At 52.5% G+C, this 23,633-nt stretch overlaps 1 protein-coding gene across 5 annotated transcripts; it reads left to right on the top strand.

Moving 5' to 3' along the window:
• Positions 1-5,398: 5,398 nt before the first annotated feature.
• On the top strand, positions 5,399-23,633 carry NUAK2 (NUAK family kinase 2). Of its 5 annotated transcripts, none has more exons than XM_072815047.1 (8): positions 5,399-5,696; positions 14,922-15,042; positions 17,649-17,800; positions 18,156-18,221; positions 20,108-20,227; positions 20,676-20,808; positions 21,474-22,480; positions 23,085-23,633. In XM_072815047.1, exons 1-8 carry the CDS (start codon positions 5,451-5,453, stop codon positions 23,148-23,150), a joined length of 1,911 nt encoding a protein of 636 aa, XP_072671148.1. In that variant the 5' UTR covers positions 5,399-5,450; the 3' UTR covers positions 23,151-23,633. The 5 variants fall into 5 exon arrangements, with proteins under 5 accessions (XP_072671148.1, XP_072671149.1, XP_072671151.1 ...); XM_072815050.1 differs by having other exon boundaries at positions 5,401-5,696; positions 21,474-22,157; XM_072815049.1 differs by lacking the exon at positions 5,399-5,696 and adding an exon at positions 5,958-5,981.

A 23,633-nucleotide genomic window follows, 5' to 3' on the forward strand; every position in this document is an offset into this window, starting at 1 on the left:
GTCCACTGCCTGGGGGTGACTGAGGGCTATAACCCGTCCCCTGAGCTCCAGGGAATGGGAATAGAGTGGTTGGGATCCTAGGCCAGAAGGGCATGATGACCTGGGACCTCCAGCCCACAGAACCTTCCCACAAAGGTTCACTCATACGTGAAATATAAGAAATAGTGAAAGGGATTATAAGGAAAAGGAGGGGAAGTGAGTGGGAAAAATTAGAGAGGGAGACAAACCATGAGAGACTCCTAACTCTAGGAAACAAAGGGTTTCGGAATGGGAGGTGGGCCAGGGGATGGGGTGACTGGGTGACAGGCAATGAGGAAGGCACTCGATGGGATGAGCCCTGGGTGTTATGCTATATGCTGGCAAATTGTTTTTTGTTTTTATGATTTTTGTTTTGTTTGTTTTGTTTTGTTTTTGTTTTTATGATTTTTTAAAGATTTTACTTATTTATTCATGAGAGAAAGAGAGAGGCAGAGACACAGGCAGAGGGAGAAGCAGGCTCCATGTAGGGAGCCCCATGTGTGATTCAATCCTGGGACTCCAGGATCATGCCCTGAGCTGAAGATAGACGCTCAACCACTGAGCCACCCAGGCGTCCCACGTTGGCAAATTGAATTTAAATTTTAAAAATGTAAAAATAAATAAATAAGTAAAAGAAGAAAGAAAGAAAGAAGAAAGAAAGAAAGAAAGAAAGAAAGAAAGAAAGAAAGAAAGAAAGAAAGAAAGAAAGAAAAAGAAAGAAAGAAAAAGGGCTTATGCATCAATACTAAGGTCTCTAGGGCCCAGGAGCCTGCCTAAACCTTATCAGATCCAGGGCAGCCCCGGTGGCTCAGGGTTTTAGCGCTGCCTTCAGCCCAGGGTGTGATCCTGGAGACCTGGGATCAAGTCAGGCTGCCTGCATGGGACCTGCTTTTCCCTCTACCTGTGTCTCTGCCTTTCTCTCTCTGTGTGTGTCTCTAATAAATAAATGAAATCTTTTAAATAAATAAATAAACCTTATAGATCCAGAGAGTGCTTGGCTGGCCCTTCTATACACTCCTGCCTGCCTCCTCCCCCTGCCCCCCACACACTCAGTATCTCCTCCCCTCACCCACCTCCACCCCATCCCTGAAGGCCTTTCCTCACACTTCTCCCTATAACAACCCTCCCTCAAAGCCCTGAGCCAGAGTAAGACCTGTCCTTTCAGCCTCACAGGGCACATTGTACTTCTCTTGAGGGCTTCCTACTTCTGCCTAGGGTTATATGATACATTGTGCATTTATCACATTTTCCTTACTAAACTGTGTACTTCATGAGAGCAGAGAGCTAATTCTTGGTCACCCTTCAAGGCTCATCTTAGATTTTTTTTTTTTTTTTCAGAAGAAATGCTTTAATTACCCCACACCCCCAAAACATGGCTTTGGTGTCCCTCATCTGCCCTCCCACCAGCACCCTTCTCTCCACACCTGACATGATCCTTACTCTGACCACATTAACATCAGATTTTACTAGCACAGAGCCACACAGGTGCACATGCCCACAGGTTGTGAACTGTGTAGGAAAAGGGACAGATGCTTGTTTCCAATTGCTTGCCTGATGTGGCCCAAAGAATAGTTATCCCCAGAGCCCTTCAGACAGCAATCAGCGATGGACGAAGGGGTGTGGGGACAGGCTTCCCCTGCCCCAGAGGGAATGGTGGGGCAGGCAGGATTGATGTGGCCCAGCTCGGCCCAGCTCTCCAGGCACATGACCCAAAAATGCTTTAAAAGCTGCAGCAGCCAAGGCCCCCAACATAATCAGATTCCCTGTCAGGAATTCTCACTCTGCTGTGACAGACCAAGTCGCCCTTTAAAGCATCTGAGAGTTGAGTTTCGGCAATGAGGCTCATTTCCGAGTCACAAAGTGTTCTGGCTCTGTCTGACTCTATGTCTGCTTCCTTTGCCCGTCTCTGTGGACAGACAGCAGCCAGGTCCACTCACCACTACTGTCTCATGGTCCCTCAGGGGCCACCAGGCTGCACCTGGCTGGAACAGGGCAGATTTCTTTTCTCTGGGCTCTTTGATCACGCATGGCTGGCCCTCTATGTAGGGATTCACATTCTGATCAAAGGAAGCTAAAGTGAGGTGGGGAAGGCTCAGGAGACCAAGAGATCAACCCCCCATGGCCAGGGCCAGTTCAGGTGGTGATGGAGGGAAATCAATTCACTTTAGTCCTTTTTTTTTCTTAAGATTTTATTATTTTATTTATTGAATAATCATGAGAGAGAGAGAGAGGCAGAGATACAGGCAGAGGGAGAAGCAGGCTCCATGCAGGGAGCCCGATGCGGGACTCTATCCAGGGTCTCCAGGATCAGGCCCTGGGCTGAAGGCAGTGCTAAACCGCTGAGCCACCTGGGCTGCCCTCACTTTAGTCTTTGAATTCCATTGCACAAACATTCCTTTGGTTCACAAGCATCTACTTTTTTTTAGATTTTATTTATTTATTTAAGAGAGAGGGAGAAAGCAGGAATGGGAGGAGGGGGGAGAGGAAGAAGCAGGTTCCTTGCTGAGCAGGGACCCCAATGCGGGGCTCAATTCCAGGACTCTGGGATCATGACCTGAGCCAAAGGCAGACGCTTCACCGACTGAGCCACCAAGGTGGCCCTCACAAGCATCTACTGAGCACCTTTTCTGTGCCTAACAATGCACTAGCAGTATAGGGGGTATCTGGAAGAATTTATAGGAATCTAGATTGAGCCCGAAAGGGAATCTTATGCTCATCTGTATAATTCTTTCATCTTATTTATGAGGAGATGTTGATTCATCTGGCTGTCTCCTATCCTTCAGGTCCCAGGCTAAAAGGCTCTGTCTGCTGGAAGCTGCCCCTGACTGACCTCCTCCTACTGGGCCTAGGGGCTCCCTCCTGTTATATAGCCGGAGAGCATTCCATTCCCCCATCTTAAAGAGGTCTTCCTTTGTCTAGGATTTGCTAATTTTTTTCTCACTACACTGAGAATTCTCTGAGGGCAGAGACCATGTCCATCTCATCACCATCATGTATATCCATAGGCCTAGCACCTAGAGGGCACCAGTATTTCCAGAGTGAGTAAGTGATGGGTAAAAGGCCACAGAACTGGTTGGTGTCAGCAGAACTAGAAATCAGGGCCCTGTGCTTGCTCTAATACTACCCATGCTTCATCTTAAAAACCCTATTCCATCCGGATGGCCTCAGCTAGCTGGGCCCCAGGACAGATGCAGATCTCAGGGGAGAAAGGAAACAGCTGGTCAAGGGAACTGTTACCTGGGCCTCATTCTATTTTGGCAGATGACTCAGAGCAAGGAGGGAGGCTGGTAGAAAGAAGAGCACCAAATTGGCTACCTCCTGTGGCCCTCCAGATCTGGGGAAGGGAGGTTGGTTTCCTGCCTAAGTAGATCCTCTCCAGCTACAAAAGAAGCATTCTCGATCCCTAACTCACATTAGACAGGATCAAAGCATCAGTGGAAGTAGGAAAGTGGGCAGACACTAAATACAAAATCCAGTCACTGGGGATGGAGTCCTCCTTGATCTTCAGCATGCCCTGAATATACACCAGGAGACCCAATCCTTCAGGCCTGAATCCCAGATCTGTCAGTTTCTCACCAGTTGTACGGCCTTTGACAAAATAAGACCCACTTCAAAAAATTGGGTTAGCATGAAGATTCAAGGAGAAATGTGGGCAGCCCAGGTGGCTCAGGGGTTTAGCGCCGCCTTCAGCCCAGGGCGTGATCCTAGAGACCCAGGATTGAGTCCCACGTCGGGCTCCCTGCGTGGAGCCTGCTTCTCCCTCTGCCTGTGTCTCTGCCACCCCCCTCTGTGTGTCTCTCATGAATAAATAAATAAATTTTTTTTTAAAAAAAGGAGAAATGTCTCTTTCTCCCTAGTATACTTCACATTTAGAGGAAGGAGGAGAGCCTATGGATATTCTCATTTCATTCTCAATGACACTCAGAATGGGGCGGATTTTAGACCTAGTGCTCCAGGCCTTACATACCAAGCCAAACCTCATGACTTACCACCAGCCCTCCTGGTTCTGAAATCACAGGGAGAAAAGCTCTGAATGGACAGCTATATACAGATTTAGGTAACACAAGTGAAATAATAGGAGAGTGTAATGTGTTTTGTTTTGCTTTTTTAAGATTTTATTTACTTATTCATGAGAGACACACACAGAGAGAGAGACAGACACAGGCAGGGGGAGAAACAGGCTCCTCCATGCAGGGAGCCTGAGGTGGGACTCGATCCTGGGTCTCCAAGATCACACCCCGGGCTGAAGGCAGTGCTAAACCACTGAGCCACCCGGGCTGCCCTGCAATGTGTTTTCTAATGAATGAATATTTTCCTTTGTCTTGCTCCACCTCCTTCCAATACTTCACAAATTCCACTACGTCCTGAGGGGCCACTCAATCCTAGAAGCCTTCTTTGATGAAGCAGTAAGACTTGGGCAGCCCAAGTGGCTCAGCAGTTTAGCGTTGCCTGCAGCCCAGGGTGTGTTCCTGGAGACCAGGGATCGAGTCCCACCCACATGGGGCTCCTTGCTTGGAGCCTGCTCCTCCCTCTGCCTCTGTTTCTCTGTGTGTGTGTGTGTCTTTCATGAATAAATAAAATCTTTAAAAATTTTTTTAAAAAAAGAGGTAAGACTTTTCAGAACTGGGGCACCTCGTAGCTTAGTGGGTGAGAGTCTGCCTTTGGCTCAGGTCATGATCCTGTGATCCCGCATCGGGCTCCCTGCATGGAGCCTGCTTCTCTCTCTGCCTCTCTCTCTCTCTCTCTCTCTGTGTCTCTATAAATAAATAAATTAAATCTTTAAAAAAAAAAAAAAAAAGATAGTTCTAACTGAAAACAGGTGCACTCAGAACCGTAGGACAGCTCCCCGCTAGCCCTCCCACCTGGCTGGCATCTGCCTCCTCCATCCCACTCCATGCCCCCTCGCCCCCCTTGTGGTCTGAAAGAAGCGCTCAAGTGACTTCATAGGTTTTGGCTGCAGAGATGCAAATCAGTCCGGATGCAGAAATACTTTGGTGACCTCTAGTTCTGTCAGATTGCCCCTGGATAACAGGGAACACTGGAGGGACAACAGGTGGCTCTCGCCAGGGCAGATGCACTCGGAGGCAGGAGCCGTCCCAGGGCCCCTCAAAGGTTCCGGACCTTAGCAGTAGCCAAGCAGCCAAGCAGCCGCCCCTGGTGTCTCCTACTCGGGAATCTGGTTCCCCCGGGGCCCGGGGACGCGGGCTCCCCGACAGCTTCTCGGGGCGGGCGAGGGGAGGAGTCGGGGCTCGGCCAATGGGCGCGCGGGGGCGTGGCCGGGCCCGGCTCGCAGCGTTGATAACTACTTGGACGGCGGCTCCTGCCCCAGCCCCAGCCCCGGCCCCGGCCCCGGCCCCGGCCCCATCCCCATCCCCATCACTGCGCCCCGCGCCCCGCGCCCCGCGCCCCGCTCCGCCCTCCTCGGCCCCGCCATGGAGCCGCTGGCTTTCCCCCGGCGCCCCGGCCCGGCTCCCGCCGCCGCCTCCGCGCTGGCCGCCGAGCTTGCCCGGCCCCGGGCCGACGGGCTCATCAAGTCGCCCAAGCCCCAGATGAAGAAGCAGGCGGTCAAGCGGCACCACCACAAGCACAACCTGCGCCACCGCTACGAGTTCCTCGAGACCCTGGGCAAGGGCACCTACGGGAAGGTGAAGAAGGCGCGGGAGAGCTCGGGGCGCCTGGTAAGCGCGGCTCGGCCCGTGAGGGATGCGGGCTGGGCCGGGGGCCGGGGGCCGGTGCCAGCCTCAGCCCCGGCGCACGCCTGTGGGATGGGGCCGGCGGCGCGCGGTCGGGGCAGGGTGCCTAGAGGGCGCATCGTGGCCTGTCTTGCGATGAGAGGACCCCCCACAGACGATGAGACTCCAGCTGAATTTCGCTCGGAGCCTGCCGCCCGAAAGAGTGGAATGGGAAGAGCAAGTAGAATGGGTTTAGCAAAGGAGTGTGTGCTTGACCTTAGGATGGCTTTAGTAAGTGATCTCAGGATGCGTTTAGGACATGAGTGTGTGCTTGAATGGATGTGCGAGGTCCAGTTCCTCAGGTCCCTTCCTAGAACCTGGCGGTCCAGCCTGCTCTGAGTATCTGCAGGGCCGCGGGGGGATGGAGACGGGCTTGACACTTAGGTCCTTTCCAGCTCTAAAATTGGCTCGAAATTCCATTAGGATGGGGTTTTTTTATTCTACGAAACGTGAAACCGGGATCTAGTGCAACGTCTACCGCGTCCCAAGATACCTTTGGGTTTGGGACCTTTTCAGAAAGTTGTCTAGTTAATGTGGGGGGCAGGAGATGGTAGTAATGAGAGTGGTAGTGGTAGGGATCTGTGAGACCTTAAGCAATTTATTTTATCTCTATACTCAGTTTCCCTTTCTGCAGAACTGAAAAAAAAAAAACAACCTACAGCCCCCCTCCCAAGCTGCTATGAGGATTGAATGAGATATAAATGTGAATTTTTAAAAAATATTTCATTTATTTATTCATGAGAGACACAAGCAGAGGGAGAAGCAGGCTCCACGCAGGGAGCCCGATGTGGGACTCGATCCCAGGTCTCCAGGATCATGCCCTGAGCCAAAGGCAGGTGCTAAACCACTGAGCCGCCTGGGCTGCCCTATAAATGTGAATTTAAATTGATCGTGATACGTAGAAGCTGCAGTGAGAACCCCTGTTTATATCTGGAAAGGCAAACCCTGAAAAGGTAGCAAGTTTGCCAAAAGTTAGTTAACAGATATGCAGTTCATGGCCATAGGAATCACCTGGGGAGCTTCTTTTGAAATACATATTCTCCGGCTCCACATCCACAGGATTTTATTCTACAGGTCTAGGATGGGGCCAGATAACCTGCATTTTAATAAGCTTTTTAGGGCAGATGCTCTAGGGACTGTTTTGCCAAATTCAGTCAAGTGCTGTTTAGGAGACGTGCTTGTGTATATTTGCGTGTGTGTCCATGGTTTACCGCTGTGGGAGCGGTCGCCTCCCCTGATTGTTCACTTTTGCAGTCAATAACTGGTTTGAAATTCAAGAAATCATTTCATTGGTGAAGGAGAGTGGATGCTGGAGAAAGGGACTGGATTATGGCTCATCGACAGGGCCGAGTATGTTTTTCCTGCTAAGGCCTGGCACTGTCCCCAGCTGTCTGCTGCCAGGTTACGGCCATGGGGCAATCATGTACTTCCTGGCTTTCCTTTCTTTCTCTTTCTATAAAGTGTGAGGGCCCAGTGAGCCTCCAGGCTTGAGACCACTGGGCTCAGGCTTTGTCAGGGCTTAGCTGCAAAATAGCATGTGTCTCTTGGAGGACAGACTGGGTTGCGGGGCTGGGGTGGTCCAGAAACTGGGAAACTGAGATTGAAGCTGAGATCCCATCAGACTCTTGACCTGGGTCACTGTGTGTGTGTGTGTGTGTGTGTGTGTGTAAGAGAGAGAAAGATCTCATTGATTCTGGAGTGAGATAAAGTAGCTTTCAGTTTTCAAACCTCAGTGGCTGTAAGCAGGGATTCCAGCTCTTATTACATCAGAACAGAGAGAATTCAGAAGGTACTTCCTGGCCTCCTGCCTCTCGCTGTGCAGGGAGCCGAGGTCAGTAGGCATGGGGCTTGCCCCAAACCACCCTGATCCACAGACCACCCTGTACCTCTGCTGAGAACTTTCTCAGTGTCTTCTTCCTCCTTGGAGAGTAGCTGCCTGCTGGGCTCATGGTTTCTCGGTTCTGGAGAGGACTCCTCTTCCTTACCCCACCCCCACTCCTGCCTCTTCACTGTCCTCCCTTAAGAGAGGCTGACCGGGTACCCCAGGATCCTCTGTAAGGGAGAGGGGTGTGAGGATGGCTCATGACATCCCTCCAAAGGAACCGAGGTTGTTGGTAGGGGCTAGATGCAGATGAGAGCCCCCTTTGGGGGACTCCCATCCCAATATCCTCTCTACCTCTCTAGTACATTTCTGCTTCCCAACCTGCCTACATGAGATTAGCAGCACCCAGATGGGACTGTCCGAAGGGAGGTGCACGTGGGCAGACTAATGGCTACTCCAGGAGGGCATCAAAGGAAAAACAAATATTTGCTCTGGATCTTCTGGTCTCTCCGAGTACATTCCTGGGATCCAAATGACATTTCCTCTTGTGACTTTCCCAGCTCCCCAGACAACCCCTCCCCTCAAAAGAAAAACACCTGCTGGGGTCCCTGGGATGGTAGAGTCCACCAAAGCCTTTGGGACAATCTGTATGGCTATCTTCTCTCCAAGTGGTGCTGTGAGCAGCATTAGGGGAGTCCAAGTGGATAGTGATCTGCTTCTGTGTCTTCTATATGTCGGGCTGCTGCATGGGATGTGGAAACATTTGAACATGACCAAGACGGTCTGATCCCTTCACTGACAGATGGGGAAACTGAGGCTCAGAGAGAGGATAGGAGTTGTCCTGTGGCTGGTTAGTGGCATGCCTGCCATGCAGGCTCCTGACTCGACCACCCCAGGCTGTGGATGACCAATACTGAGTCTTGGACTGGGAGTTGGCCATGAGCTGAGCCCAGGCTTGCCTCTGTGTGCTTTGTCATTCCAACAACTAGCGCAGGCTGCCTTTCCCAAAGCTCCAGGCAGTGCTGAGGGTGGGAAGAGTCACTGGGAACCAACTCCCACCCCCACACATGCTGACTATGTTGAGGGATCCTGGTTGGGTGAACTACAATACCTACATTCCTGGTTTTTACCTCGTCAGGAAGGCCGTGTAGCCCAGAGTCAGACAGTCAGGGTTCCAGTTCAGACTATTGCCTACCAGTTTTGTGACCTCTGTGTATCTCTGTTTCCTCCTATTTTGGTGAAGGAATTGGACCCGAGAGTGGGCATTATAATAATTCTTACCTTGTAGGGTTCTCAGAGGATCACATAAGATCGTATAGGTAAAGTACTCAGTACAGGAGTTATTGTAGTGTTATTACCCCAGCAAGGCTGGTTTTGGCTCTAGGCCCTACCCTCTCCTGGGGTACCCCTTTCTGGGTCTGTGCTGCCCTGAGGAAGAGAATGGGTTGTGCTGAGCTTCCCTAAGCCAAACCATTTTGGTCTTTGCTTTTTTCAAAGTCCTAGTCTCTACTCTGGCTCCTGCTCCAGAGAAGGACTCTACCTGGCCAGCCACCAAAGGCCTCTTCTGCTTACGCTGCCCTCTCAGCCCTGACTACACCTGCCTGCTCAGCAGCAGGGAGGGAGGCTCCGGCTGCAGGCGACTCTTGTCCTTGGGCTGCGGCCAAACCACACAAGAGGGCTGGGCCGGGGAAGCTCTTTGCCCGGCAACCTGGCGAGTGGGCAGGAGCAGGGCTAGGAGGGGGCGGGCACAGCATGAGGTTTAAGGGAAGCAGCTCAGGCTTCCCCTCCTTCCTGGCGCCCATTCCTGCTCCCTGCCTGGGTCTCCGGTGGGCTTGGGGGGATGGTGCGCCGCCCGCAGACCCATCCCCACTTGGCCCAGGATAGCCCAGGCCAGCCGAATCTCTCCATTATCTAAATGGGTCATCCTCCGGCTCCTCGCCCCGCCTCCCAGATGGCAGCTGCTCCGTGAAAGGCCAGAGAGGAGTCAAGGATCTTGGCTCCAACTCCTGGTGATAGCTATGACCAGAGATGCCCAGCTGGCACCCTGTCTCCTGGGACCTGAAACCAGTACCTCTAGATCTTTTTTTTAAGACGCTCTGCTGTCCTCTCCTGAGTCGGGATTATTCCTGATCTGAGCTCCTGCAGGGAGGCAGCGTTTAGGCAATCGAGCCCCAACACTCATCTCCCCGATGCATTTGTGGATCGCTAAGTGGGACAGGGTGGCTGGTGGTACTGCACAGCCTGGCCCAAAGCAGAGGGTGAGGCATTCCCCTGGGCAGAGGTGGGAGGCAGGGAGTTGGAGGCAGGGCAAGGCATCTGCAAGAACTTTTGTCTTCTGAGATGGCAGCTTCTGCAGGCAACACCCTTCCATCTTGGTTCTGCCTTGGTGTGTCAGGGAGCCTTAGAGGTCGGTGTACCTTCCTGGACTTCAGTATTTGCCATTTGCAAAACGGGATGGGGAATTAGTCCTGCTGTCTTTGCAAAATGAGCCAGCATCGATAGGACTTTTACCCAAGCAGGTTAACATAGACGTAGCACAGCACCTCCAAACAAGCCCACTACAACGATCCTTGGCCAGCACCTTCCTGGCGTAGTAGCCAGTGACCCACTTCTGAAGAAGCTCAGCAGAAAATGCTAGAGTTTGGAAGGGAGCTTAGGGGCCTGGTGTATAAGTTCGTGAATGGTTCCTTTCTTTCTGACCTTTGCACAAACCTTTCTCTCTGCTTATAATGCCCTTTGTGCTCCTCCCAGCTTACCCCCTTTGGCTTGGCAAGCCCTACTCATCCTTCAAGATCTAAACTGAAGTTTTCTCCCAGAGATGGTTTTCCCTGCTCCCACAGGCAAAGAGCGCTCTCATCAGCACTCCTGGAGTGCCTGGGCGGGCAGGCACCTCCACTGTCCTGTTCATCGCACTAGACTATGGCAGATTTAATTGCCAGTCTTCTCAGCCGACAGAGGACCTTGGTGCCGCGACTATCCATTCTTTGTCTAAATCTCCAACACCAAAAAAAAAAAAAAAAAAAAAATCTCCAACACCAGGCACGTAGTAGGTGTTCAGCAGATATTTGAAGAATTAATGCCTTTTTACTTTTCAGATGAGGGCATTAAAACTAGCCACAGCAGTTATCCAGATCGTTTAAGCGGCTGGTCATGAGTTGCATGGTTCCATAGGGACAAATAAGATGCAAATACCTGGCTCTTGACACCCATGCCACTAATCCAGCATTCACATTTACATTCTCACAAAATTGTTGTGCCTGCGTGTCCTGTTCCCACCGAGAGGTAGTAATATAACATATTACTTAAACCTGGTTACTTTGGAAATATAAAAGGGGCTCTATTTTTTTTAATTGGGATGAGCTTTATTATTTTTTTTTTAAGATTTTATTTTTTTGGCGCCTGGGTGGCTCAGTGTTTGAGCATCTGCCTTTGGCTCAGGTCATGGTCCTGGGGTCCTGGGATCAAGTCCTGCATCAGGCTCCCTGCAGGGAGCCTGCTTCTCCCTCTGCTTATGTCTCTGCCTCTCTTGGTACGCAGCGTCTCTCATGAATAAATAGATAAAATCTTTAAAAATATATTTTATTTATTTTAGAGATAGCACAAGTAGGGGGAGGGGCAGAGGGAGAGAGAATCTCAAGCAGACTCCCTGTTGAGCAGGAAGCCTATCAAGGGGCTTGATCTCATGACCCCTGAGATCATGATCTGAGCCAAAATCTAGAGTCAGATGCTTAACTGACTGAGCCACCCAGGCGCCCCTAAAGGGGGCTCTATTAATAATTATACCAAGATTGTTTCTAGACATGTGGCCTTCCTACCTCTGGTGATCCATTCGGTAATTGTTACCCTTCTCCTTGGCTCTAGTTAACAGTTTAATTCTAGAGAATGGTTGCCCAACTAACTTGCAGATGAGAACAAAGTTTCCCTCAAATTAGTCCTCATAACTGAGGTTGGCTCTCCACCCATACCTGAGAAGAAGGGCAGAAAATCTTATCTGGGCACTCATCCCATCAGTCAGGGGATCAGCCCAATGACTTAGCCAATTACTTTTTCGTGATTGTGTTCACCAGTAAGCAGTTCTTGAATGTTTTCTGTATGCTGAGCTGCTTCTAGGCCTGAGCTCTTTCTGCATTTCCTTTACTTTGACACACCGGCCAGTAGATGGCTAAGGGCAGGAATAGGCTGGGTTACAGTGGCCCAGCCCCTCCAGGGCAGTGACACATAGTTCTTCTTGTATGTCACCTGCTTAGAGACTAGTGGAGGCCTAATGACATAACTTGTTTCCTTCATAGAAAGTGCCAGCCAACTGTTATTTCCTAGGACCTAATGTGGATAACTTGAGGTAGTAGGGAGGATGTTGGGGTTTGGGGAAGGTCCTTGACCTAGCCCCCTGAGGCCAGAATGTGAGCTTTCAGGAAGAGGGAATCGTTCACTGAGGATTAACAATCCTGACATGGAATCCTAGGCTTCCAGAGTTGAAAGAAATGAATCTCGAGGTTCAACTTAATGTACTCTCTACCCACCTAGGGACTCCTAGCATTGCTCAGAGCCCCTTTTTTTGGAACCTTATTTCTTTTGGACTTTGTTAGACTCTCCCCTAAGCCTGTGATGCTTCATCTCCTCGTTGTATAGGTTTGTGTGTACGCAGTGGTAATATGCCTAGTTTTTGCATATATGTGCATCTTAAGCTCTCACTATTTCTGTTCCATCATCTTCTGGGTCTATGATCTATATATGATCTTTTTTTTTGTTTTTTTTTACTATTAACACAATGCTTGTGGCCTTTTATCCGAAGAGCTCATAGGACTTTATCTATTGTCTGATTTTTAAAACAAAGGATTTTAGAAAAGTACGACTCCATAAAATCTCCCCTTCGAGGAGAGAAAGGGGTGTGGAGACAGGAGTACGCAAGATTGCAAGATTGATGCTGCAAGTAGAATCCTTGTAGCTGGAGAAGGATTCAAGCCCTTTCCTCCCCATCCCCCTCCACTCCCCCAGCCCCAGACTGCCCCCCACCCCCAACGCCCCCCCTGGTCCTCAGATTCTAAGCCAGGGATTTTTCTGTTTAGCTCATCAGGGTGGTTTGGAGCAGAAGGGCGGGCGGGTCAAGAAGAAATCCCCTGAGGTGCAGGCCTCTCCCCATCCTGTCCCCTGCAGCTGCGGTCTGGGCCTCTCCAGCATCTTGGGGAGGAGGCTCCATGGTGACAGGTCCCTCCTGCTGCCTTTGTCCCCCCTGCCCTGCTCCAGGAGGGCACAGGAGCCGGGCCTCCCGTCTTTCAAGGATGCAGCTCCAGGGGCGGAGCGGGGCGGAGGGCACGCCATCACCGCCCGTTGCCGGGGTGACCGGGCCCAGCCATTGTGAGCAGCTCCCCTTATGGGATTAAGGCTGTTCCGCATTCTTGTCCGGTGGGGAGTGCAGGCCTGCGTGGCGGGTCCCTGTGAGCCGGAAGCCATTGTCTGCCTCCAGAGCCCTGTGAAAGGGTGGATTAGAGGCCCCTCCCCTGGAGCTGTGGTCCCCCCCTCTTTGAACCTTGAGGAGAGGCAAACCCTCCTGGGAAACTGTGTGAAGAGTTGATCTCAGTCTGGGCCTTCAGATTCTTTTACCACGTATCCACCTCCCCTGAAGAGGAAATCTTGAATCTACCATTCGTGTCCTTGGACAGGACTGGTCAGGGACTGGCTGGCTCTGCAGCACCCTGCCCACCCCGCCCACTCCTCAGAGCCCCCCATCCCCTCACTTGTATGGCTCATCCAGGGCATCGGAGCAGGAAAGTACCTCACATCTCTTCCTTAAGCCTGTTGTTGCACAGAAAAGACAATCGAGGCTCCAGGAGGGGGTGGGACTTGCTCCTGGGGACAGTGACAGAGTCCAGAGGAGGAGGACCCAGGTCCCCCAACTCTCCCAGGCTGTGTATTCTGCACATGCCCGAAAGGCCCATGTCCCTCTCTAATTTCTGCTGAGTGGGATGGGGCCGAGAAAGTACTGGGGCTCCTGGGGTCTGAGAGTTCTGTTTACTGGTGGTGACATCTTGACAAGTTTTTCATTTCCTGTTGCCTCACCCCACCCTTCCTGAACCCACTGCACTTCCCCCCCACCAGCCCCCCCACCTACCTTCCCCTCCCCCTAGGCTAGATTCTTATATCATGTTTTCACCTTTGCAGCCAACCAGGCTTTGAAGGCTTTGAAAGCCCCAAGGACTCTGTCTGGTTGTTTGTTTGTTGCTAGGAGAGGGACATTCCTTACCTAGACTGAAAGACTGGTGTTGGTTTTTGTTTCATAATTTTGTTGTGTGGTAAAAATATATACAATATATAATTCATCACTTTAACTATTTTATTTTATTTTTAAAGATTTTATTTATTCATTCATGAGAGACACACAGAGAGAGGCAGAGACATAGGCAGAGGGAGAAGCAGGATCCCTGCGGGGACTCAATCCCAGAACCCCAGGACCACACCCTGAGCCTAAGGCAGATGCTCAACCACTGAGCCACTCAGGCATCCCTAACCATTTTAAACATACAGTTCAGTGACGTGTTAGGTACATTCACAATGTGGTGATTTCCAAAATCTTTTCATCAGCCTGCACAGAAGCTCAGCACACCTAGACAATGGCTCCGCACCCCGCCACCCCCATGTCCACCACCCTCCACCCTGGGAGTCGCTGTTCTACTTTCTGTCCTGTGCCTACCTGGGGTACCTCCTATAAGGAGAACCGCACATCCATACTTGTGTGTCTGGCTTATTTCCCTCAGCGTGATGCTTGCAAAGTTCATTCATGTTAGTGCTGGTTGGACCATGACAACTTTGAGCAGGTCATCAAACCTCAGAGGGTACTGGTTTTCTCACCTCTCAGTGAGGATGGGGAAACTTTCTGGGCCTACCTGTCAGGGTGGTTGAGGTCGATGTGTTTGTTGCAGCAGTGCTTATTCGGTGCCCACTGCATGCCAGGCACTATGGGTGGCATCAGGGATCCCATGCTGAGCAAACCAGGCCGACCCTTGTCCTCTTGCTGTAGAATGGCAAGTTTGCTTTGTAAGTCATAAAGCATTGGCCTCACAAATGCAGGTTGTACCTTCCTGGTTCATCTGTGGACTGAGTAAGGTCAGTGGCCCATAGTCCTTCCTGCTGTGTGGACTGTGCCTGACCTGGGTGAGCATCTTCTCTAGAGATGGTGCTCTCCATCCTCTTGGTCACCTACCCTGGGGAGGGACAGACTGGTTCCTCTGGGTGCACACTGTGGACTTCGTAGCAGCTGCAGGCGGCTGGGCTCCAAACTCCCAGAGTATCCTTAGGGATGCCTTCACCTGCTAGACCTTTCTCTCCTCATCTCCTGCATTCTCTGTTCCCAGGTGGCCATAAAGTCAATCCGGAAAGACAAAATCAAAGATGAGCAAGACCTGATGCACATCCGGCGAGAGATAGAGATCATGTCGTCACTCAACCATCCCCACATCATTGCCATCCACGAAGGTATAGAGGCAGGGCATTCGAAGCAGAGAAAGAGAGAGAGAAAGAGAGAGAGAGAGAGTGTGTGTGTGTGTGTGTGTGTGTGTAGGAGCAGTCAGAACACAAGTGAAAAGGATACAGGCTTTAGAGTTAGACAAAAGGATTTGAAACTCAGCTGTAAGACTTTGGACAACTAATTTAACTAGGCTCCGGGTAGGCCTCAGTTCCTCATTTGCAAAATGGCACAATCTCACCTCCGTCATAGGGCAGTTGCAAAGATCAAATTAAATGTCATGGAGTATCCAGCTCATGGGAGAAACCGAACGGACGGTAGGCTTTCTTGTTGTCATTGTTAGGTTTTCTATAATTGAACACTACCCTCCCCACCCCAGTGAGATCCTCAGCATTCTGGGGGAGGTTGGCACATAGAGACCTGCACCTGTCTCAGGTGCATGAATGATCTTCATAGGTCCCAAGAGCCAGGCCTCCTACAGTCTGATCTGTACACTGAATCATTCCTGCCATGGGGCTGGCTCCTACCTTTCCTTACCTTTCTTAGGCTCTTGTTGCTCTGACATCGGTGCTGGCTTCCCACCCCCATCTGCCCTGTTGCCTGTGACCCAGACAACAAAGTGAGCAAGAGAGGGTGACGAGGGGAAGTGGGGGAGCACTCTCCCACACACATCTGTCTGCTCCCAGCCTTTACATAATACCAGTTAGATGGGAAACAGGGGTAGCAGTAACAGCAAGAGGGAGGGAAGGAGGCCTGTGGCTCTGCCCTCTGTCTGAATATTCCTGGTGGGAAGGAAAAGAGAAGTCTTTCTTGGGTTCTGTCCACAGGAAGACTAAGGGCAGAGCCAGTGATGTGGCCCCGTGGCCTGAGCCTATCCCATAAGAAGCCCAGGCAGGTGGCTGAGAAGGCTAATTGTATCTCTGTGTTTCCCCCAGGGAAGAGTGGGTGAGGACAGAGGATTGGCTAAGCCAGGTCAAGCTTGGTGATTGGGCAGGTAGAGAGACTGTGTGAATTCTCCCCCACACCCATACCTCCAGCTACGTCTGGGAACTGAGTCTTGAAGCTTAGGCTGTGGATTCTCCTGCACCTCAGATTCCACAGTTGTAGGGGCGTCACGGTTCCTATGTGACCGGCAGCACCACCTCCTCATCCATCCCTAGCCTGCCAGTCATCAGAAGATATGGATTGGGGAGCCGGGGGCGGGTGGGGGGGGGCGGCGTGGGACTCCAGTTTTAGGAACACAACAGCTCTCCAGAGTGTACTCTGGCCAGCTGACCTCCAGTGTCATGGCACAAAGGTGACATGTGCCCTACAAACATCTGGAGGACCACAGGTATAGGATCTCACCTGGGTACCCCCCAAGGAGACTGGGCCACCATGTGTCAGGGCACTGCTTGTGTGGGAGAGAAAAGAGCACTGTCCTCCTGGCCATGTATCCAATAGCCTGGCACCTGGGATTCCTCCGGGGAGAAGCCTCCTCTCTCAGCTCCTTCTCCCAGGCTAGATAGCAATAGCTCTGGGGCTGGCTGAGCAAGCCCAACTCCTAGAACTCTTTGACACAAAGATGCAATGTCATGGATGTACGTGTCCTGACACACACACAAAGCCAGAGGGCCAGTTTGATGAACTAGTCCTTCCCTAGCTTTCCAGGCGGCTAGAGCCAGGACAAAGCCTGAATGGCACATGAGCTGGGATGGGCTCATTGCCAGGAAGTCAAAGATGCTGAGGGTAGTAGATCTCTATCTCAGCTTTCCGTGGTACTGTATAGTTTACAAACCACATTCATCTACCTTTATCCCTCTACTGATCCTTCAGGCAAACATTATTATGGACACTATTTCCAAATCTGTACACCGAGGATGCTGATCATAAATATACCAGTGGGCTCCACTTACAAGAACTTGCTGGTGTGTCAGCCTCTATACCAGCTTGCTTAGCCAGCCCCAGAGCTATCACTGACTTTTATCTATTTCTTACCCAGCCCTGCTGGGTCAGTGCCCATGATATTCCACTCTGATGTATCCGGAAGAGATTTGCCCACAGTCACAAGGCATAAAAGGACCAGATTCCGAACCAGAGAACCTGAATTGTCATTTTTGCCCATCCACTGATGTCCCTGCCTTCCTGGGAATTTGCAGGCTGGTTTTAAGAATTCTCAAAAGGCTGGGGCACCTGGTGGCTCACCGGTTAAGCATCTGATTCTTGATTTCGGCTCAGGTCATGATCTCAGGGTCACAAGATCGAGTCCCGTGTCAGGCTCTTCACTCAGCATGGAGTCTGCTTGTTCCTCCTCCTTCGCTCCTCTCCCTGTTCCTGTGTACATGTGCTCGCTCACTCTCTCTCTGAAATAGATAGAGAGATAGAATCCTCAAAAGCCTGAACTTTCAAAGAGAGGGAGGATAAGCCACTTCCCTTGGCCTTACCTCATGGCTTCTGGAAGACGATGGGAGCCTCACAAGCCCATTCCCTGACCTTACTTGCCAACTGACCCATCCCATTAGCAGATATCCCTGCAGCAAGGTCCTGTCTGATTTGGGGCCAAGGAGGAGTGTGTGACCCCCGGAGGGGAGCAGTGTGCTCTGGAAGGGCCTGACATTCCCACCTGGCTCTGCCCCAGTGTTTGAGAACAGCAGCAAGATTGTGATCGTCATGGAGTACGCCAGCCGGGGTGACCTGTATGACTACATCAGCGAGCGGCAGCGGCTCAGTGAGCAGGACGCCCGCCATTTCTTCCGCCAGATCGTCTCTGCCGTGCGCTACTGCCACCAGGTGAGTGCCCTCCTGCCCTGCCCTGTTCTGAGGGGTGGTCCCACGGGCTCTGGGACTCACAGCACCAGAGAGATTCCGTGACCTGTCCAGGATCCCCTAGGGAGACCAAGCAGAGGCAAAACTCAATCTGGACTCTGGGCCTTGTGGGTGTTGGTGTCTCTGGCTGTGGCTCCTCGGGGTGGAAGGCCCCATGATCTGTCGCACTCTGTTCTGATGAAATGGGTATTCCCAGCCTTCCCATGTTCCCCCAAATTGGCCCCTTTTGTGTTCACCTCACTTTCCAGACGAGGCCTTCATGTCCTCCTGTCCCTCTTGGTGACCTCCCCCGATGCCCTTTCCTTGTTCCCTCTTTCAGAATGGGATTGTCCACCGAGATCTCAAGCTAGAGAACATCCTCTTAGATGCCAATGGAAATATTAAGGTGAGCCTCGCTTCTTATTTCCCACAACTCCCTACCCCACCATAGCCTTTCTGCCCTGTTTCCTAGCCAAGTGCTTATCTTTAAGTGCTTAGAAGATTCCAAAAGGGTTGAGCAAAGGCTCAGGCTTAAATGTTGGTACCAATAGGGAACTGAGCCATCGTCCTTTCCAGACCTTGTTTTTATGGATGAAAAACTGCGACCTCAAGATAAGAGGTGGCTTACCCAAGGTCCAATGGCAAGGGAGTGGTTGAGTCTAGGCTATAACCAAGGTGTGCTGATTCCCCAGCCAGTGCTCTTGACATCACAGGTTGACAGGAGTCCAGATCTAGGGTCAGCTCCTGCACACAACCTTGGGACTGGCAGGGAGAGAGGGCCATGGCCTGAGTTCTCCCCACCTGCCCACATGCACATAGGTGCACATTATTTGGTAGCTGCTTGGCACTTTTCCCCATAGACCAAGCACCCCAGCACCAGCTTTCTGCCTCCCACAGCAGAATTCCCATGCCTCAGCAGTGAAGCTTAGGTCTACGAGATGTATGCTGATGGGATAAACTCAGATCTCAGGGCTGGAAACAGGAGAAACGACCAGGGCTGGCCCCTGCAGGTGCTGGGAGGGCTCTGACCTTGTACTCGGACATTCCTCAGAATCTTCCTGAACCCAGCACATAGTCCCTTCCCTTGAGTGGCCCTTGAACTCATGCTCTGAAGCACGCTAGCACTGAGTTAATTCCCTTTACCTGGCCAATTCCCAGAGCAGGTGGGGCTTTCTTTGATGCTAAGCAGGGGGAGGGTAGGGGAGCCAGCGCCAGGAAACTCACATAACCAGACAGGCACGAACTTTCCCATCTGAACCAATAATCTGTCTCTTTATGAGCTTCAAATGGTAACTGCTTGATAAGAGGCTATAAAACCATAAACGAAGGAGCCCAGGGTTTCATAAACATCCCTTCTCCACCCTGGACACACATGACCCTCTGCTGGGGGTGAAGAGGCAGGGAGCAGTAGGGCATTGGCCTTTGCTTTCATCTGAGGATAATTAGGGGAAAGGGTCTCTCTGGGGAGTGAGAATATAGGCTTAGGGCCTCTCAAGCCCTTAGTATCAGATGGGTCAGGGGGTCCTGAAAGAAGTTTCCCTCTTCTGGGCTCTAACCACAGCCCTGATCTTTGTTCTGACTTCACTATTGCTTCTTAGCTATACTGGGGTGACCCCAGATTTCTGCCCAGCTATGGGCAGAGATGAGCCCTTTGCTAGGAAGAGTAGGCCAAACCTTGCACAATCATCAGTAATGGGACTGGCTTGTTTCTGAGGGCCATAGTGTTGGCATGAGAGGTCAATTCTCTCCTTATGTCTGCTAGACCCTTCCTTCAGTCACTAAGTGTCTACTGAGTCCAATCCCTGGGTCACACCTGTGCTAAGAGCTGCAGCAGGGGTGGGAGCAGAAGGAGGTGAGCACGAGGACTTACTGACATGGTAACATGAGGAGGGAGAACTGATGAGCAGAACGTATAGCCGGCCTTTGGAAACTGGAGGACTTTGTGGGAAAAGGAGGTCTCATGGGATGTGGGCTTGCCGGGTCAGGAGGATGCTTATAGGCAGGAGAGTGCATCCCTGGAGAGGGGCCCAGCATGAGCAGAGGGGCTTGGGGAACAATGAGGACCCTGGAGCCTGCACACACCTGGGCAGTCCTCACTGACCCAACCTCCAAAAGGCTCACTCTTGCAGGGCCTGAGCTGTGTTGTCAGTGCCACGGGGGGTGGGGGTCATGACGCTCTTTTCTCCTGTGAGGGCCTGGGTTCCCCTTGGATCTGGAGGGGGGTTTGCTGAGAGCTGCAGAACAATCCAGGCCTCGGCATAACCCCTGCCTGTGTTTGACCCAATTCTACAGATCGCAGACTTCGGCCTCTCCAACCTCTACCACCAGGGCAAGTTCCTGCAGACGTTCTGCGGGAGCCCCCTGTACGCCTCGCCGGAGATCGTCAATGGGAAGCCCTACACGGGCCCAGAGGTGCGTGTCTGCTCTCCACCCACAGCCTGCCTCCACCACCGGCTATGGTTCTAGATTTTCCAAGAGGGGTGGGCTAGTTTTCCAGTTATTGCCTTTTCCAGAGCAAAAAACTCAGCCACCACCCTTCACACAAAAGTAGTGACTTGCCAGGTCCTAGCAAGTTAAGTCATCCTAAGGAAGGGATGCCCTAAGGAAGGGATGACCTCAGCGCTGCTCTGTTTGTGGCTGCCCCTCCTCCAGGCAGATGAACAACACCTCTCCTCATGGACTTCAGTCCCTTTTATAGTTCGGCCTCTTTGCTCCTGGGTCCTAGAGGGAGGTGGTCCTCAGATGGCTCCTGAGTTCACCAGCGTATACCTCTTTCTTCTCTGGTGTTGTTGGAAGCCCCTCCAGCCTGTGGCATTCAGGCATCCGTGCTGACCGTCCTTCTCTCTCCCTCCCTTGCTAGGTGGACAGCTGGTCCTTGGGGGTCCTTCTGTACATCCTGGTGCATGGCACCATGCCCTTTGACGGGCAGGACCATAAGACACTGGTGAGACAGATCAGCAATGGGTCCTACCGGGAGCCACCTAAACCCTCTGGTGAGTGAGCGGTGTGGGTGCTTTGTCCTCCCCCCCCCCCTGCCCCAGGTCCTTCCCTCATTCCTGAGATGGGAACCAACCAGGGGCAGGGATGGGAAGAGCGCTAACCCCTCCTGCTATACCCCCTGTCTCCAGGATCTGTGACCTCCGAGAGGGGAAGTGGGATCCCTTCCCTCCGGTTTGGGTATGGGCATGCTGCTTCATACTTGGGAAGTGTTTCTGATGGTTTACCTTGGATCTTTGCTGCAGTAACCTCATTCCCTAGTGCTTTAGGGCTCATCCTTAGAAGTCTCTTCCTCCCTTCAGATTGGGTGGAGAAGGCAGGAAGAAGGGTGTGAGAACCTTGGCTACTCTTGAGCACAGCGCCTGCCCTCAGGGTTACATTTCAGTAAAGAGAAGAATACACTAACTTGCAGCAAGACTAAGGAAGGGGCCCTGTCCCAAGGGGCTGAGGGATGGAGAAGAAACAGGCAGTCAATCCCAGAAAGGGGGAGGCCGTGGGGAGCCAGCCTGGCTGTGGCCCGTGCAGAACCCAGAAGGGACTGGACGTGCCTGACACAGGGGTGTACAGCCCTAGCCCAGCTCAGGGTGAACTGGCGAGAGGGCCTGCAGGGTGCCTGTTCTCCGGGCTACCGATCTGAAGCACCCCCGTCTTTCTCTTCCAGATGCCTGTGGCCTGATCCGGTGGCTATTAATGGTGAACCCCACCCGCCGGGCCACCCTGGAGGATGTGGCCAGCCACTGGTGGGTAAACTGGGGCTATGCCACCCGTGTGGGGGAGCACGAGGCTCCGCTCGAGGGAGGGCCCCCTGGCAGCGACTCCGGCCGGGCCTCCGTGGCCGACTGGCTCCGGCGGTCCTCCCGGCCTCTCCTGGAGAACGGGGCCAAGGTCTGCAGCTTCTTTAAGCAGCACACACCCGGAGCGAGCACCGGCCCCGGCCTGGAGCGCCAGCATTCACTGAAGAAGTCCCGCAAAGAGAACGACATGGCCCAGTCTCTCCAGGGGGACCCAGCTGACGACCCCTCCGTTCGCCCTGGCAGGGGCAACCTCAAGCTGCCAAAGAGCATCCTCAAGAAGAAGGCACCAACTGTGGAAGGGGCAAGGGGAGACCCTGAGCCCGGCCCAGGCCCCATGGACCCAGGACAGGCTGCCCCCCTGCTCCCCAAGAAGGGCATCCTCAAGAAGCCTCGGCAGCGGGAATCTGGCTACTACTCCTCTCCTGAACCCAGTGAGTCTGGGGAGCTCCTGGACGCAGGAGATGTGTTCATGAGTGCGGACTCCGAGGAGCAGAAGCCCCCCCAAGTCCCGGGGCTGCCCCTCCATCGCAAAGGCATCCTCAAACACAATGGCAAGTTCTCCTGCACAGCCCTGGAGCTCCCGACCCCCTCCACCTTCGGCTCCCTGGATGAACTCGCCTCCCCTCACCCGCTGGCCCGGGCCAGCCACCCCTCAGGAGCTATGAGTGAGGACAGCATCCTGTCTTCTGAGTCCTTCGACCAGCTGGACTTGCCCCAACGGCTCCCTGAGCCTGTGCTGCGGGGCTGCGTGTCCGTGGACAACCTTATGGGGCTCGAGGAGCCCCCGGCAGAGGGCCCTGGAAGCAGGGGCCTGAGGCGCTGGTGGAGGGAGTCCCTGGGGGATAGCTGCTTTTCCCTGACAGACTGCCAGGAGGTGACCGAAGCCTACCGCCAAGCCCTGGGGGTCAGCTCAAAGCTCAGCTGAGGGGGGAGAGGGCACTGCCCCACCCCAGGCAGGTTCTAAAATGCAGCTGGCTGCACCCTGAGGGGAGACTGCCACCAGCCCCACCTCCCAGTGGGAGACCAGCCTCCTGGCCAGGAAGACTGAGGTGGTTTGCAGTTGAACCCTAGAGAGGGCTGGATGGGCAGTGGACAAATAAAGCACATGGAAGGTTCCAGGTCTTCTACCCTGTGAAACAGAGAAGATAGTAAAGGGGAAGCTAGCAGATAGAGAGTGGAGGGGAAGGCCCGGGGCCTGTTCAGATTTCTCCCTTCCTTGTTCACGCAGTAGGGCCACAGAGGTCAGGAAAGAGTGCCCTCTCTGTGCCAGTCTCCTTCTTGCAGTAAGTTTTGTGCATGGTGACTTCCTGCCAAGGCGAGGATGGAAGATCTTCATGTACAGGTCCCATCCCCACCTACCATTAGAACTGGAATGGGGCACCCCCGTGTGCCTGGGGTGTCCTGGGAGTGGTCTTCTCCCGGATACCCTTCCTTCTTTATCTCAGAGGTTGTGTTCTCTTACTGTTGTCTCCTCAAAGGTTCTCTCCCCTTTCCCATCCTTCAAACCTGGCCCAAGCCTCCTGGACTCGCTGCTAGGAATCTAAAAGACTTGAAAAGGCTCAGGCTGCTGCTAATGGACTTCATCTCACCGGGCCCAGATTCCCCTGGAGCCCACCTTGGACCTCGAAGATGCTAAACTTCTCTGGCCTCCAAGCTGCTCCTGCTACTGAGAATGGATAGTTCTACTGCCCGGGCTTTTAGGACCCTGGAATGCCGTTATTTATTTTTTATGTGTTCAGCTCTCTGTCTTTAAAAAAGTGAATCTAGCTGTTTTCAATAATGTGAATACTATGTTCTGGAATATCCACTGTGACGTCTACATTTTGTGAACAGGGAGATCTTTTACAATGATTCCCTACCGATCAGGGAAAGGGGGAGTGGGTATCAATCCACATGTCCCACTGCAGTCAGGAGGGCGTGTCTCTGGCTCCCTGGCTCGGTGCCCTGACTCTGTCTATCTGATGGTCCCTTGTCCTTTGCGGTTCCAAAAAGAACCGCTCCATTAAAACCAGAACTGTGACTGGAAA

This window comes from Canis lupus, chromosome 38 (assembly GCF_048164855.1).
Source record: "Canis lupus baileyi chromosome 38, mCanLup2.hap1, whole genome shotgun sequence".
NCBI lineage: Eukaryota > Metazoa > Chordata > Mammalia > Carnivora > Canidae > Canis > Canis lupus.

Coding starts and splice junctions, on each gene's coding strand:
- NUAK2 (XM_072815047.1), top strand. CDS start 5,451: ATGGAGCCGCTGGCTTTCCCCCGGCGCCCCGGCCCGGCTCCCGCCGCC. Junction 20,228..20,675: donor AGCCCTACACGGGCCCAGAG/GTGCGTGTCTGC, acceptor CTCCCTTGCTAG/GTGGACAGCTGGTCCTTGGG. Junction 22,481..23,084: donor CCCTGACAGACTGCCAGGAG/GTGACCGAAGCC, acceptor GTCTCCTCAAAG/GTTCTCTCCCCTTTCCCATC.